Here is a 16,230-nt window from a genome sequence, read left to right as displayed (position 1 = left end):
AACACTGCCAGGGATGGGGCAGCCACAGCTTCTATGGGCACCCTGTGCCAGCGCCTCAGCACCCTCACGGGGAAGAGCTTCTGCCTAAGAGCTCATCTCAGTCTCCCCTCTGGCAGGTTAAAGCCATTCCCCTTGGCCTGTCCCTACAGGCCCTTGTCCAAAGCCCCTCTCCAGGTTTCTTGCAGGCTGTGATCCAAGAGTTCTCTGATCCAAGTGCGGATTAGATAAATGGGAGTGAAAGGGGCTGAGAACTGGCTGAACAGCTGGGCTTGGAGGGCTGTGATACATGGTACATAGTCCAGGTGGAGGCTATTTGCCAGTGGGCAGCTCCAGGGATCAGTACTGGGGCCAGTACTCTTTAATATCTAAATGATCTGGATGTTGGGAGAAAGCGCACCCTCACCAAATTTGCAGGTGATGCAAAGCTGGAAGGAGTGGCTGGCGCACTAGAGGAACATGCTGCTGTCCAGAGGGACCTTGTCAGGCTGGAGAAAAAAAATCATGAAGCTCAACAAAGTCCTGTCCCTGGTGCGGGATGCTCCTATGCACCAGCATGTGTTGGTGCTGACTAGCCGGAGAGCAGTTTGACGTAACAGGACCCAGGAGTCCTGGTGGACACCAAATTAGACAGGAGCACAACTTGCCCTTGCCACAGAGAAGGCCAACAGGCTCCTGCGGTGCATTAGGAGCATTGCCAGCACAACAAGGGATGTGATTCTTCCCCTCTGCTCAGCACTGGTGAAGCTGCTCTTAGAGTGCTGGGTCCAGTTCTGGGCTCCCCAGCATAAGAGACATATGGACATATTGGAGAGAGTTCAGCAAAAGGCCACGGAAATTACTAAGGGACAGGAGCATCTCTCCTAGGAGGAAGGCTGTGAGAGCTGGGATTGTTCATCCCGGACAGCAGAGAGCTCCGGGAGATCTCATCAACACGTGTGTGGGAAGCAAAGAGGCAGAGCTCAACTCTTCTCAGTAGCGTGCAATGACAGGACAAGAGGCAACAAGAAATTCTGTTTAAACACCAGAAAAAACTTTATTACTGAACACTGAAACAGTTTGCCCAGAGAGGCTGTGGAGTCCTGCAGATACTCAAAGCCCATTGGGACATGGTCCTGGGCAGCCTTCCCACTAACCCTGCTTGGAGCAGGGGCTGGACTGGCCGATCGTCAGGGTGCCTCCAGCCCCAGCTCCTCACTGCTCCTCATTAAGCCCAGCACTGCAGGATGGGTAGGGGCAAAGCGCCTGCAGTCCTGCCACCTCTCAGCTCCGTGTGCTGCAGTTTGACAGCCTTTGATAAGCACCCGACACAAAGAGCATGAGCACGTTTCGAAGCCTGCCCCTCTGGGGACATTTTTTCCAGAGTTGCATAATCCTAGGCAAGCATTGTGTCTTTCTGCTATAACAGACTCACAGGGAAAAACCCTCCTTCCGATCAGATAAACAGTGCCATGCCACTTGGCACATTTTAGTTTCCTTTTGATTTCATAGAACCGAAAATGAACACTGAGTCAGAGCTCAGCAGACTTGGATCCAATGTGAACCAAATCCCATTCTTTATGATTTTTCTTTTTTTTTTTTTTTTTAAACCTGATTCCATTTGTCTGTTTCACTTTCGTGACATCCTTTCTCGTCATCCTGGAATTTCCACTTGGGATTCTGCCAGCTACCTCCAGAACTCCCTAATAAAAAGGGGCTGAATCCAGCTGCTGCAGTCTGAGCCTCATCTGCCAGAGCTTCTGGTCCTGCTCTGAGTGCCCTCACCTAAGGGAAGATGAAGGTCGCTGCAGCTGTTTTTGCTCTTCTCCTCATTGCAGCTTCTTGCTCCCAGACTTTCTCTGGTCCAGGTGAGTCCTGCTTTTTCATTTGTGAAGAACAGACCTGAGGTTTTGGTTTCATTCTCCATGGAGCTCCCCTGGCAGATGACTGGGAATTTTTCAGCATATGTACCAGTCTCCGCTCTGCACTGAGCTCAGCTGCATGTAGGAACCCCAGAATTAGAAAATCATCCATCCATCCATCCATCCATCCATCCATCCATCCATCCATCCATGCATCCACACATCTGTTCATCCATCTGTCCTGGACTCAGGGTACTGGTTCCTGGTTGTAGTCTGGAGACTTCAGTCTCTGCCCTGGGGCTGGAAGAGGTGAAGAAATGAAGTTTGGAGAAATGAAGTTCTGAGCAATGACTGCATGGGAATTTCCCCCAGTACTCAACAGTACTGTTCCTGGCATTGGACCAGATGATCCCCAATGTCCATTTCAATTTTAATTATTCTCTAATTCCTCACTCCCTTCCCTACCAGCACAGCTCTATGAGCCGATGAGCTGGCTGCTCCTGATGCACAGCCCAGCACATGCTCACATCGTCTCTCCTTGCCTCTTGCAGTTGGATCCGATGTCCCAATCTGCTGCTTTTCCTACACAGCACACAAGCTCCCACATAGGCGCATCCTGCGGTATTACAGCACCAGCACCAGCTGCATGCTGCCAGCCATCGTGTAAGTACCAGTGTTGACTCCTGGGTGTGGAAAAGCCGGGGCAGCACAGGAACAGTCCCTATGGAGTGTGCGTGTGGGAGTGACCAGGGCAGCTGTGGGCACAGGGGTCTGTAGGAACAGAGCACGGTGAGGGGAACCCCAAGGGGAAAGGGCTTGGACAGTGACTGCCAGGGATGCACAAGGATGTTACTGCAGGAGCTGAGGAGGCAGTGTAGGAAAAGGGATGAAATGGGGGAAATCATAGAATCCCAGCCTGGCTTGGGTCAGAAGGGACTTTAAATCTCACCTAGTTCCACCCTGCCAGAGGCAGGGACCCCTTCCACTAGAGCAGCTTGCTCCAAGCCCCTGTGTCCAACCTGGTCTTGAACACTGCCAGGGATGGGGCAGCCACAGCTTCTCTGGGCACCCTGTGCCAGTGCCTCAGCACCCTCACAGGGTGGAACTTCTACCTTAAATCACAGTGTAGTGGTTTACGTCCAGCTGGCAACCCAGAACCATGCAGATGCTCTCTCACTCCCCCTGCTTCCTCCCCCTGCTCCCTGAGGGATGGGCAGGAGAATGGAAAGAATGTGACTCCCACGGGTTGAGATAAGAGCAGTCCAGTAACTAAGGTATAACACAAACCACTGCTGCTACCACCAATAATAATAATGATAAGGGAAATAAGAAGGGAAGAGAATACAACCGCTCACCACCTGCCGACTGATACCCAGCACGACCGAGCAGTGATCCCAACCTTCTGGGTAACTGCCCCCAGTTTATATACTGGGCATGATGTGCTGTGGTATGGAATACCTCTTTGCCTAGTTTGGGTCAGGGGTCCTGCCTGCTTCCTCCCAGCTTCCCCTCCTCCCTGGCAGAGCATGAGACTCAGACTAAACATTACTGAGCAGTAACTAAAACCATCAGTGTTACCACCGAAAGTCAAAACCACAGCACTGCGCCAGATACTAAGAAGCAGAAAAAAATGACTGCTACTGCTGAGCCCCGGACACAGAGACAGCCATCGGTTTCAGCATCAGTTTAGGGCATGTGGGAGAACCTCTTGCAGTGCCCCAAAGCTGGGATCTGGGATCTCCCAGGTGCAAGTTTGAGCTGAGATCTAATGTCTCATCCCTCTTCCACAGGTTCATCACAAAGAAAGGCCACCAGGTCTGTGCCAATCCCAGTCACACCTGGGTTCAAGCTTACCTGAAAAACTTGAACTGAGCAAAGCAAGATGGCAAGCATAGCTGCTGTCATGCAGGAGTTGCATTTTCCTGAGCTCCTGCGATGGAGCAGGACACTGGGGCAACAGAAGCTGCTGAGCCCATGTCACCTGCAGGCTACTACAGGGAACCACTGGAAGGGCACCACAAGACACCTTGTGTTGGGGTGCTGCTGCTTGCCCTTGGCCTGTGTGGGCTAGTTTGCAACCTCATCCATCTGCCCTGACCCCTCTGCCTGTGGCCTGGAATGGCCCGTGGGACTGCACCTCTGTTGTAACATTTTAAGTTATTAAGAAATTGTCATATTGGATAGGCAGTACTTTCTTCTGTGGGTAATGATGCTATTTATGGGATAGTGGCAGGGAGGGTATTTGAGTGAGGGTGGCTCAGAGTCTCAGCATTGGATGATGAGTGGCCCTGGCTTATATGTATGAAATCATGATTCTGGAGAATAAAGAATTTAGACAAACCCTCTGTTTTTTTCCCTTTATATGCCTCTGTGTGGTGCTCACCAGCAGAGAGACAGAACCTCACCCTAAGCCTGTCTGCGCGTTCTATATGGCATGTGATGATGGGAAATGGTTTGAGGCAAAACCATGAAGTTTCCATACTGCAGACACATGAACATCCTCTGACATCTTGTTCCCCACCACATACAGCCCAGCCTCCCACATCCTATACAGAATTAGACGTGTTTCTATGCAACGATGAGCCTCTTACATACGTGAACATGCTGTACACACACCACAGGCATGTCCCATATGCTTGCATCAGTGTTCCCCAGCAAAGAGCCCACAGGCACCCGCATACACACTGTCCTGCCTAGCCCAGTAGTGCTGCCAGGAGAGGGGCAGGGACCCCAGCTTTCTTTCTGACCGTCTCGATGGCGGTTGTTCCTGTGAAACAAAGGGAAGGGGTCAGCTATGCTGCAGGAGTAAAACAGCCACCAGCAAACCTGCTGCGGACATTCCCAGGACACAGCTTTGCATGGGAACACGAATGGAAGGGAGCAGGTCCAAAGGGTAAAAGCACAGTGCTGAGCACAGCTTTCCCATTGCAAACGTGTTCAGCACTCCTGTGATTCTGCAGATCGAGAAGACATCCCCCAACAGCACGGTCACCTGAAGCTCGCCTGGCCTTGCAGCCATCCTTTTCTCCTCCTAATGCAAACAAAAACCTTTCTCTTATTGCTTCTTTTTTCCCGGTAGCTATAGATCGGACTTGGCCACACTGAGGCTGGGAAAGCACTTGCATGTTGTCTTGTGATTTCCCTCTAGTCTTGCCTTTTCCAGGATGGAAAGCTGGCTGCAGGCAGGAGTGCTTACAGTGCACCTGACGAGTTTGCCTTCACAGCAAAGGGCAAACCCAGCCCAGGGCCCAGTGTTGTGTCCCAGGAGATGATGCAGGTGAAGGGCCACCACGTGGAGAGCCCCTGTTCCACGGAGATGGCTCTGCTGGGAGGGTGCTTTGGGAAGACACACTGACAACCCTGCAGGGTCCCAGCAGAAAAGGTCAGGTCATGCCCAAGCAGGGACAAGATGGGTCAGCGCACCTGGAAACATCTTGTACTGCTCCGTGGCGGGGGCTTACCATCCTGGGGCAGAGACTGAGACCTGCAGAGAGCCGTATCCTGAGCGGGCTTCTCCACTGTGCTGTGAAACACGGGAGCAGCCACTGCTGCTGCGTGGTGGGGTGGGTGGGCAGGAGCTGCTGCCCACGGGTGGACAGCAGGGAGCCCAGGAACAGGGTGCAGGGGGTCTCCTCTACCCCAAGAGCATCCCATTCTCTCCATGCCTGCTGCGCACTCAGTTGCTGTTTGGGCTGAGAAGCCCAGTTTGATGCTGAGGACGAACTGCAGGAACTGAAAACAGTCCCCGATCTGGGGTTCCGTGCGCTGCGAGGGGACTGACGATGGGTGTCATGGTGGATGGGAGCGCTGCAGGGACAGCCCGGAGAAGCTGGAACACTCAGCACTGATGCTGGCTCTTCGGGCAGTCCCTGGCCAGGAGCCCAGGCACATGTGGGAATTTTCTTCTCCAGCCTTTCTGGTTTCAGTTTCCATCCTGAAGCTCCGGGATCAGCAGCCAAGCCAGCCTGCCCTAGAGGCCCTGCTCCCCCTGTCCCAGACCCACCTCCCCTGGCATAAGCCCACCAGTGCTTCCTTTTGGAACCAACCCTGGGATTTGTTGGGGTGTTATCTGGGATTGGCCATCACCCTGTCCTGGCAGGGAGAGATGCTTTCCAGGTGTTAGGAGGTGGTTGAGAAGGACCTGCCCATGCTGAAGCTGGGATGGGAGCAGAGGGAGGAGGAGAGGCTGCAGCTGCCCCAGCCCAGCTGAGGAAATGCTCCCAGGCGAGGTGCTTGGTGCACAGCAGAGAAATACCAAGGAGGTGCCTGCCCCAGGAGACACCTACCACATGCTCTGCAGTGGCCGCTTGGGTCTGCGGTCCTTGGTCCTTCTCCCTGCCTGCCGGAGCCAGCAGCAAGTTGAGGCAGAGCCAGGATTCTGACCCAGGGCCCGTCTCTGGTTTCCCAGAGCTTGGCTAGTTCCCTTCACACAAGACAACGGTCAAAAAAGGATATTCCCCAGCCTTGTAGTGACCACAAAGGTTTCCTGGTCCTCCCCACTTCCGAGCTTCGCCACCAGGAAGAAACACCAGGTCTGTGCTGACCCTGATGCCATCTGGGTGAAGGCATTTGTGAACGTTCTGGGGATACTGAGATGGCCACCCCCGCCTGGTCCCCAGTGCTCCAGCTCTGGCCCCCAGCACATTCTGCTCCTCTTGCAAAGGAATGATTTTGGTGTTGTGGACTGCTCACTTCTCTCTTTACAGTCCTGTGGCCCCAAGGAACGCCAGCCCCATCAGCCCGCCTCACCCAGCTTGACCCCTCAATGACAAGCTTGTGCCTCAGTTTCCCAGTTGCAAGTGGGGGATAGCAACGCTTAAAGGCTTTCTGAGAAGTGCTCAAGCAGCCACTGTATGAAAGCAAGCCAACATGAGTACTGCTTGATTATTCTCATGTTTGGGAAGACCTGGCTGATTTTATATCCCTTCCCTGCTTCCCCTGAGATCCAGGCTATATCCCGTGGTCCCTCTTGTCTCCTGCTCTGCCAGAGCTGCTTTGCAGGGTTGCAAACCAGAACCTTGTACCTCTTTTCTCCTGCTGAGCTACCTGCCCAGCCTGCAGAGCAGTTAGGCTCCTTTGAGAGCTACTTCGGGGTATTTCAGGTGTGCCGTTGGTGATTGTCACCCTTTTAAAAGCAAGCCATAGGCTGATAAAGTGCTTTTGGTTTTGCAGTGCAAAAGATCTTTTGTGCTTTTTCAAACCAAATTTGTGTTTCCTTCCCAAACCAGCTGAAGAACAGCAGATCATTGGTGCCTGTCTTTTTCAGCAAAACACTGACAAGAGTGTACCCAGAGCTGGGCACAGCTCAGGCTGCATCCCCAGAAGAGCCTGTGCTGGGTATGTGGTTCTGGCTCTCCTTTGAGCAGTGATGCTGCTGTATCCCCACCCTCTGACTTCCAGACATCCCTTTGCCAAATTCACAGTGGCAAATCCAGTGGGTCCAGCTCCACCAGCCCCTGGTCTTGGCTGCTGATAATATGGGGGGGGGGGGGGGGAAGGGCTGGGGGAGAGCTCTGGGTCCGCAGGAGCATGGAGGCTGGGAGGCAACAACCCTGGAGGTGCTGGTGTGGTGCTGGGGCTGCTGCTGCTGCTGTGGCGCTGGGAGCAGAGATGTGGTGCAGAAGGGAAAGTTTTCAGGGATAAGGTGGCTGAGGTTTTGCCTCTCTCAAAATGGTTGTAGTGGGGTCCTATTACCCCTTTTCCCAGGCAGGAGGGGATCATCATCTTCCAGAGCTGACACACAGAGAGAAAAACATCTTTATTCTTTGGCACCAGCAAGAGGCATTTTGAAATGAGGCTGAACAATGTGGTTCCACAATAAGCATCCTGTAAGTAACAAGCATACCATTTCCTCTGCCAGGGAGACAGATCTTGCTCACAGCATCTACCCTACCATAGCAAAGTTCAGCCAGCTGACTTGAAAGTCAGCCTAGGTTTACATGACAGCACTCACACTTAATTTCAACTGACCACTTCCCACAGATAGCTCTAGGGATAAACCCCCCTTCCATTCTAGCAGTGGAGGCATGAGGAAGAGACAGTTTAACCACATTACACAGCAGGCTATGCAAGATGGGTCTGCAAGGCCAGAAGGTCGCCAGCATCACAGCTGCCCATAAGGGTGGCTAAATTATCATGGGTAAATGGCACCTTTGCAAGACAGGAGGAACTTAAGGGGCCCCAGGATGGCTCCACAAGTCCTGGTATTCAGCAGCAGCATTTCTAGGTCTGTGCCAAGACTCTGCTGGATTGGGTTGCAGGACTTCTTCGAGGAAGAGACCTCTCAGCTCCCAGCGCTCACTGCAGCTCCAGGGTGTCCACATATTCCTTCACCCACCTGGCATCAGGGTTAGCACAGACCTCCCGGTCCTTCCTGGTGACGAACCTGTCAGGTGAAGCAGGGAAGTTTTATAGCCCTGGAGGGGCAGTGGGACAAGAGGGCCTTGGGTCACCCCCTTCCCTTACTCCAGGTATGGTTCCTCACATCACTGTGACCTAGGCACCACTGGATCTGAAGCAAAGATCCCAAAGGCTGGCAGAACCTTTTCCCAGAACCCAGAGCAGGAGCTGGTACGTACACGACTGCTGGCTGTGAGCACTTGCTGCTGGTGTAGAAATAATCCTTCACATGACTCTGGGGCAGCTTTCGTGAGGCGTAGCTGAAGCAGCACACAGTTGTGTCAGCCCCAACTGGAAGAGATCAGGAAAGCCAGCATGAGTCTCCCACTTAATAAACTGCACGTCCACCAGCTGAGAGCATGGGCAGCAGTCCCCTTAAATCAGCTCTGGAGCCCACTTCCTTTCTTGTTTCCTCAGAAAGCCAGCAAAGAACTGCTGTGAACACCAAAGCTTAATTAAAGTAATTGCTAGGATTGTGTGTAAAATGCCTTGCACTCACTTCCAATGATAAAAATCCTTTCAGTCCCCCTGGGACCACTCATAAAGCCCAACAACAAAATCAGGGGAGATGAAACCTGAAAACTTCAACACTTAGCAGTAAAATTCATCCCTAAGATAAAAGGATGTTAGAAAGGAGGACGAGTCCCAAGAGAGCAGGAGAAACTATTCACACAGGTTTCCAGCCTCTGCAGCTAACTTTTTCCAGTTCTGCTTCGAAATTACTGCCAGCCATAGCAAAAACCCACCCCAAGAGAGCAGAAGGAGATGCTGCAGGTACTCACTTGGAGCAGGAGAGGCCTGAGAAAAGAGAGCAGCAACGAGGATGATGGAGAGGCTCACTGCAGAGATGTTCATTATGGACACAGATGAGCTGCAAGGGCAGATACAGGACCAGAACAGATTCCCCCTGTATTTGATGTGAGGTGCTGGCTCAGTCCCTGCTTTTTATATAGTGACAGTGGCCAGCTCCATCAGTCAGATTTCAAGACAAGCACTTGGAATTTCCAAAGCATAAAAGAGCTGATGTCATGGCACCTTTGCCTCAAAAATGCAGAAAAAAAAAAAAGGAAGCAGCAAGTCTAGGATATGCAAAAATAGCCTTTGTGTGAGGTGAGCTAAGCCTGAGCTAACTGGCACCCCCAAGAAGGCTGCCCTGACCATGACAGGATATGAAACCACATTTGAGCAGCAGGGTCAGGCTAGATTCACCAACATGACAGCAGAACCCATCAAACTCATCTTAGCATCCTCCCTGAAGGACCAGGAGGACCTCAACTCGGCCTCCTTTTGGAGGACCCAGGCCTTGAGCACAAAGGTGCTCAGACCCTTGAAATGACCTGGGGAGAGTGCAGGTCCAGCTGGGCAGTCTCTGCTCCCGTAGTGGGTCTGCAACATGTATGAGGTGGATGCAGGGGGTCAGTGCAGGCAGCATGGGCAGCTGGCATGCTTGGAGCAGTGGTGCCTGTGCAGGCAGAAAGGGTGACTGTCACCCCAGAGACTGGTTGTAGATCTGGATTGGCAGTCTTGGCACCATAAACAAAAAATCCTGAATGCTATGCTTCCAGTATGCAGCTCAGGACCTCCAAACCCCTTCTAACACACCTCAGCATCAGCCAGGGAGTGCTTGCCTGCGAAGCCTGACTCAGTGGTCTGACTCTACAAATACTATCTCCTCCCAGGGATGTGGGGCAAATGCAAGTGTCCATGTGGATTTGGCTCAAGGTGGATGCAGAAAGCAGGACAGAAGTTCCCCTGACTGTGGAAGGGAGAGGAATCAGGTCTTGTGCAAACAGATATTCCCATCACCCTATGCACACCAGTCATGGGAGCCCCATGCACTGCCCCTGCCATGAGGTGATGTGCTCCCCGGGATGCCCCAGAGAGCTTTTCCCCTTTCACCATCTCCCTCTCTTCTGCAACAGGCACCAAATTTGCCAGCTCACAGCTTGTGGTTTCTCGTGAACTGCTGTTCTTCACAAGACACCATGAGTTCATCTTCCCATAGCCGCAGCAATGAAGAGGGACCGCAGGGCAGTGTCTGGGTGTATTGGGGCTTCCTCCCCACAGTATCCCCTTCACTGCACTGTCTGCAGTGCTGCAGGAGGGTCCCCATGGGCTGGGCCAGGGACTGTGCTGGGGTAGGCAAGAGTCCATGGCTTTCCCATCTCATCTTCCTAGGAGCCATCTTCATGGGGCTGGGGGTGTCCTGGGGACTCTGAGGACTCCTGCCTTCAAAAGTGTGTGAAGGACCTGGAGTGAGCCCCTGCAGTCCTGATCCAGATCTAGGGCAGCAGCACAGGAGGGGCGTGGAGCTGTTGGAGTGAGTCCAGAGGAGGCCATGGAGATGCTGTGAGGGCTGGAGCAGCTCTGCTCTGGAGCCAGGCTGAGAGAGCTGGGCTGGGTCAGCCTGGACAAGAGAAGGCTCCTCAAGGGGAGACCTTAGAGCAGCTCCAGTGCCTAAAGGGGCTGCAGGAAACCTTGAGAGGGGCTTGGGACAAGGGCCTGTAGGGACAGGCCAAGGGGAATGGCTTTAACCTGCCAGAGGGGAGACTGAGATGAGCTCTTAGGCAGAAGCTCTTCCCTGTGAGGGTGCTGAGGTGCTGGCACAGGGTGCCCAGAGAAGCTGTGGCTGCCCCATCCCTGGCAGTGTTCAAGGCCAGGTTGGACACAGGGGCTTGGAGCAAGATGCTCTAGTGGAAGGTGTCCCTGTCATGGCAGGGGATTGGAACTGGATGAGCTTTAGGGTCCCCTCCAACCCAAACCAGTCTGTGACACTAGGATTCTGTGACTGTCACAGACATGCAGCGGTGGCATTTTGGAGCAGCACAGTAGCATGCTAGCAGGTAGTCAGGCTCTGCAAAGAACAAAAATCTCAGCTGGAATTTGCCAAGAGACTGTTTGCTGGTACTGCTATATTGCATGAATTCCAGTATTGCAATTAGCCTATTGTTTGGCTGATTTGTGTATGTATTTCTCATGCCCCAGATCCATGTAGGGGTGCAAAGCAAGGTGACGTGTCTCAGACTCGTCTCCTCACTACAATAACTACTGCATTTTGTATTGAGCCTTGACCTGTCCCTGGTTTTGGAGATTCCTTTTGGGCAAGTGCCCACCGCCTGCCTCAACGCATGGCCCCACGCACTCCTGGGGTCCAACAGGCAGCTCCTGGGCTGCATCACTTCCCTGCTGCACTTGGTGGGTGGCAGTTACTCATGTCCCTTTCCTCTGCAGTCACAGGTGGAGACTGTCCTGCTGTGTGACCTGTTTTGGTGTGCCCAGACCTGCTGGTAGAGGAAGGAACTTACTGTATGTGACAAGCTAACTGATAGGGCCAGATAGCGATCTAAGAAACCACAGAGAGACACTGAGGCTCCCTCAGCCGCAAGGCTGCCAGAGCTCACACCCCGTTACAGCTTGTAAAGGCAACCGAAACCATGACATCTGCATATCTTCTGAAAGCACAGGGTGGCTGTGCCTCAGCCCAGCACAGCTCCTCTTCATCCACCTCAAGTGCCCAAGGGGTGGCATAATGGGAAGGTGTCCCTGCCCGTGGCTGGGGAACTGGAAACAGATGATCTTTAAGGTCTCCTCCAACCTTAGTTGTTCTGTAATTTTATGATAATCCCACGTGACTATTGCATGGCCCAGCCTTGCCCCTCTCTCCGGGGTTTGGCCCTGTGCAGGTTTTTGGAGCTATATTCTGCAGCCCTGACCATCACAGCAGATGCCAGAGTGCTGGAAAGACGGCAGACCATTCATCATGTCTCCGCCCTTGCTCTGGGCCAGCTTTAGGGGAGGGTGACACTCCTCCCTCCTCTTCTTGCCCTACTCTGCCCTTCTCCAAAGCTACCCACTGCCTCCCGTTGACCTCTCCTGCTCCCTGCAGTGCAGGTCCTCAGGGAAAAGGTGGTGGCAAAGCCGGTGACAGCTATCCACCAGGCATTGCAGAGGAACCTGGGCAGAGATCGGGGCACCATGGGGACAGGGGACCTCTATGCCCACTGCATCCCCAGGCCATGTCGTAGAAGGGCTGCGGGGGTCCTTAGGGACCATGCTGAGATTTGGCCTCAGGTGGAGGGAGGAGCTGCCCTGGCCGTTTCAGAGAGCTGCATGGTTCAAGGCAAGCCGCAGGGAGGTTTCTCCGCTGTCCATTTACTTCCCCTCCCAAACACACCAGAGCATTCAAGGAGCACCGGGCCCTCTGCCGTCTTCTGTGGGAAATGTTCTGGAGCCCTTTCTTGCATCTGCATCGCCGTCACAGCTCGTCCGTCCTTTCGGGAGCCCTGCAGTGCCTTCTCCTGCCTTACCCCAGGGTGTCACCCTCTGTGCCAGCGCTCATTGCCCCCGGTTTGAACCCCGCTGTGCTGGGTACTGCAGGGACAGGGGACAGTTGTCCTGTTACCTTGAGCCCTGCACTGTCCCCTGGGGTCTGTGCCCTGTCGTGCTGCCCATGCTGGCAGCAACCACCTGGGGAGTGGGGGGCCCATTTCAAGCCCTCTCCATTTTCCTGTTCAGCAGGAAACCTCTTTTCTAGGAGGTGAGTTGCTGTGGTTAAACCCAGCCAGTAACTAAATGCCACTTTCTCACTCCCTCTTGCCCCCTGGGAGGGATGGGGAGGAGAATCAGAAGAATGTAAAACCCACGAGTTGAGATAAGAACAGTTTAATAATTAGAATTAAGTATAATATAATACTACTACTAATAAAAAGGAAAATAACAAGGGCAAACATATAAAACTAAAGGAAGGGAAGAAAAGAACCGAATTGCTCTCCACCTGCTGACCGAGGACCAGCCTGTCCCGGAGCAGCAATCGGTCCCTTCTGGATAACTCCCCCTCGTTTCTACCCAGGACGTGACGGGCTGTGGCACTGAATATGCCTTTGGCTAGTTCGGATCAGGTGTCCTGTTTCTGCTCTCTCTTGGCTCCTTGTGCTGGCAGAGCATGAGAGACAAAAAAGCCCTTGGTTAGGGGGAAGCTCTGCCTGTAGGAATGAGACCTGAGGCCATGAGCTATGTGGTGAAGGGATTAATGAGGCTGCAACCCCCTGATGGGATGATGGGGGGAGATGGGCTGCTCAGTGGGGTGGATTTTAGTGCTAATGCAGTTAGTGACTGTATCAAGGGCAATTCGAGTCTGTGTTTCTGTTGCTTCAGCAAACAGCGCTATTCGTGAATCCGGAATCGTGACAGCCCTCAATGATCGTGGCCCGTGGTAATCAGAGATGCAGCCGAGCCGCCCCCAGCCCCCCTGATCTCGGAGCACTGCATGGATCCCAGCAGGGATTTTGTGCCAATTTTCTATGCTCTTAATGCAACACTACCGAACAAATACTGAAACATTGGTGTGTTACCAACATTATTCTCACGCTAAAGCCAAAACACAGCACTGCACCGGTTATTAGGAAGAAAATGGACTCTATCCCAGCTGAAGCCAGGAAATGAGTGCAGGTGGTGGAGGAGAAGTCTGGTTTTGGTTTTGCCCCGTTCCATTCTGACTTTATTTCTTCTTTTCCTTTTCCTTTTTCTTTTTCTTTTTCTTTTTCTTTTCCTTTTCCTTTTCCTTTTCCTTTTCCTTTCTCTTTCTCTTTCTCTTTCTTTTTCTTTTTCTTTTTCTTTTTCTTTTTCTTTTTCTTTTTCTTTTTCTTTTTCTTTTTCTTTTTCTTTTTCTTTCTCTTTTTCTCTTTTCTTTTTCTTTCTTTTTCTTTTTTTTCCTTATTCATATTCTTTTTCTTTTCCTTTTCCTTTCCCTTTTCCTTTTCCTTTTCCTTTTCCTTTTTCTTTTCTTTTTCTTTTTCTTTTTCTTTTTCTTTTTCTTTTTCTTTTTCTTTTTCTTTTTCTTTTTCTTTTTCTTTTTCTCTTTTTCTTTTTCAAGTGAAGTGTATTCTCAAGTCTTATTTTCTTAAGTGAAATGTATGGGGCTAAGGAAGCAGGCTATGTGTAGTCTGCAGGACAGGGATGAAGGATCACCAGCAGCACTGCTGCAGGATGTCCAGGCAATGCTGCTGCCCATGACCTCCATCAGCACAGCTCCCCAGGCCCTGCCTAATGAGAGCCCACATCCTTCTGTGGAGTAAATGAAGGCAAAAGCTCCTTCTGCTCCCTCTGTGAGCCAGGGTCACCTACTCTTTGCAGCTCCAGATGAAGTTTCAGACGATGGTACCAGCCAGCTGTTTTCCCCTAGAAAAACAGGATGCAAACATTGCTGTAAAACCAGCAGCAAAGGGGACTCCAGACACACTCCCTCTGTCAGCATGAGGGCTCAGACTTCTGTTTCCCCAGAACAGAGAAGACTCTGCTGACAACAACCAGCTTGCACTGACACTCTTCTGTTTCTCCTGAGGTCACTACAGGAGAACCCTGGCTGTGCACTGGGAGTCAGGGTTGCTGTGTCCATGAAGCTGGGTCACCTGTGGCCAGTGGGATGTCTGCCATGCAAGCCTGGCAGTGGGGTCCATGCTCTATCATCAACAGGACTGAACCTCCCTCGTAAATCCTCACAGGACTGTAAAATCTTTTCTTGAACCATTGGCTATCATTGCCTTCCCCAAACCTGCCTCTTGAGGTGATCAGAGATCTGGCGTAGCCACCTCCTGCTCCCCAGGCCTGGCAGAGATGGGGTTCTCTTGCACAGAGGGTCTTCCCAGTGCCACAGCTCTCAGAAAGGAGCAGGCATCCCTGCAAAGTCCCCAGGAAGGCTGTGACATCTACCCCATCTGGTCCTCTCCTTGGGCTGTGGGGCCCAAGTGTCCCTGTCCCTTCAGGGCTTGGCTGGTGGCCACTGATGGATCTGCCACAGTCACCACCTCATCCCTGGTGGTCAGGATTCGGCACTCTTACTCCTGTGGCCTTAGTTCAGTTCCCAGCTGAGAAAGGGGCTTCTGCAGCAACTGCAGGTCCCAACGTTTTCTTGGGTGGCTGCACTGCCCTTGAATGTTCCCTAGGGATCAGCGCAGCGTTCAGGAGCACCCACACGCATTCACGGAGCTGGGTCAGGGTTGGATGAATCTGGGGGTGGCAGCAGCCTCCTGTCCCCCCACTGGCATCAGGCTGCACCCCCAGCAAAAAAATAGCACTGGTGGAGGGCAGCCACAAGCCTGTGATTGACTACAGGGTAACACGGCTGTAGAGATCAGGGTGACCCAGCTGTGTGGAGTGGACATGCTATCGCAGGATTTCTTCTTGAGATACGTAGAGGTGCAGGGCTGCGGCCCCTCTCCTAAACAGTAATAGTTCCCTGCGAGATGAGGGACAGGGTGGGATTGCAGGACCCCTTGATGAGGGGTGACAGGTCTGTGTCTGTCCCCCCGAGAGCAAGAGAGCAGGGGCTGCCTGTAAAAGCTCCCACTGTGAGCAGGATTTGAACCTGCGCAGGAAAACCCCATTGGATTTCAAGTCCAACACCTTCACTGCTCGGCCATCACAGCACCTTGCACTGGAGGGCTCCTCAGCAGCACAGGGCTCTTGCCTTGCCTCACAGGATGGAGCAGGACCTGATTCCACCCTGGACATGGGTTCTGTCATCCTGGCCCCCACGCACGCCCAGCACAGGTACCACTGTTACTGCCAGCACTGGCCCTGCACAGAGCTAAGGTGATGTGGAGATCAGCATCCCAGCAGTGCTAGGAAAGGGAACCAGGCACCAGTCACAGCATCCGGGGTGGTGTCATGGGGGATGGGCATGGTGGGATGTCTATGTCCCGTCTTGTCTCCTTGCATCCAACAGGAAACTCATCCCAAGATGGCCATCCCCAACCTCCTTTTCCAGACTGGGAACATCCCAGCCTCCTCCACTCCCCTCTCCCCCCAGTAACTGTCTGTAAAAACAGGTGCAGACCTGGCTGATGGAGGCAGCCTGACACACAGAGCAGGCAATGTTTTGTCCTGTGGCTGTCAGGATGATGTTACAGACTGGTGTGGTTTTCACCAGGTTGCTCCCTGCATTTCAGATTTTGGAAGAGGGGATTTAGAGACAGGAAGAAAAGCTGACTGTCAA

The 16,230-nt window shown here is 52.7% G+C and overlaps 2 protein-coding genes and 1 non-coding gene across 3 annotated transcripts; 1 reads left to right on the top strand and 2 right to left on the bottom strand.

Annotated features, from left to right (window-relative positions):
• The first annotated feature begins 1,625 nt into the window (after positions 1-1,625).
• On the top strand, positions 1,626-4,178 carry LOC134169289 (C-C motif chemokine 4-like). The gene is made up of 3 exons (XM_062629718.1): positions 1,626-1,844; positions 2,390-2,501; positions 3,629-4,178. The coding sequence occupies exons 1-3, from the start codon at positions 1,772-1,774 to the stop codon at positions 3,708-3,710; spliced, it is 267 nt and encodes an 88-aa protein (XP_062485702.1). The 5' UTR covers positions 1,626-1,771; the 3' UTR covers positions 3,711-4,178.
• A 3,399-nt stretch (positions 4,179-7,577) lies between these two features.
• Positions 7,578-9,291, bottom strand: LOC134169291 (C-C motif chemokine 5-like). The gene is made up of 3 exons (XM_062629720.1): positions 9,020-9,291; positions 8,417-8,528; positions 7,578-8,223 (listed from the first exon to the last, which is right to left on the bottom strand). The coding sequence occupies exons 1-3, from the start codon at positions 9,090-9,092 to the stop codon at positions 8,136-8,138; spliced, it is 273 nt and encodes a 90-aa protein (XP_062485704.1). The 5' UTR covers positions 9,093-9,291; the 3' UTR covers positions 7,578-8,135.
• Positions 9,292-15,579: 6,288 nt separating this feature from the next.
• On the bottom strand, positions 15,580-15,661 carry TRNAS-UGA (transfer RNA serine (anticodon UGA)). The gene has a single exon. It is a non-coding gene; the product is annotated as a tRNA-Ser (tRNA).
• Positions 15,662-16,230: the final 569 nt, after the last annotated feature.

The sequence above is a fragment of the Pezoporus occidentalis genome, unplaced genomic scaffold (assembly GCF_034315485.1).
Source record: "Pezoporus occidentalis ecotype Australia unplaced genomic scaffold, CSIRO_AGI_Poc_V1 ctg340, whole genome shotgun sequence".
Classification (NCBI taxonomy): Eukaryota; Metazoa; Chordata; class Aves; order Psittaciformes; family Psittacidae; genus Pezoporus; species Pezoporus occidentalis.
The sequence above is the reverse complement of the archived record's forward strand: the minus strand, read 5'-3'. Positions and strand labels throughout refer to the sequence as shown.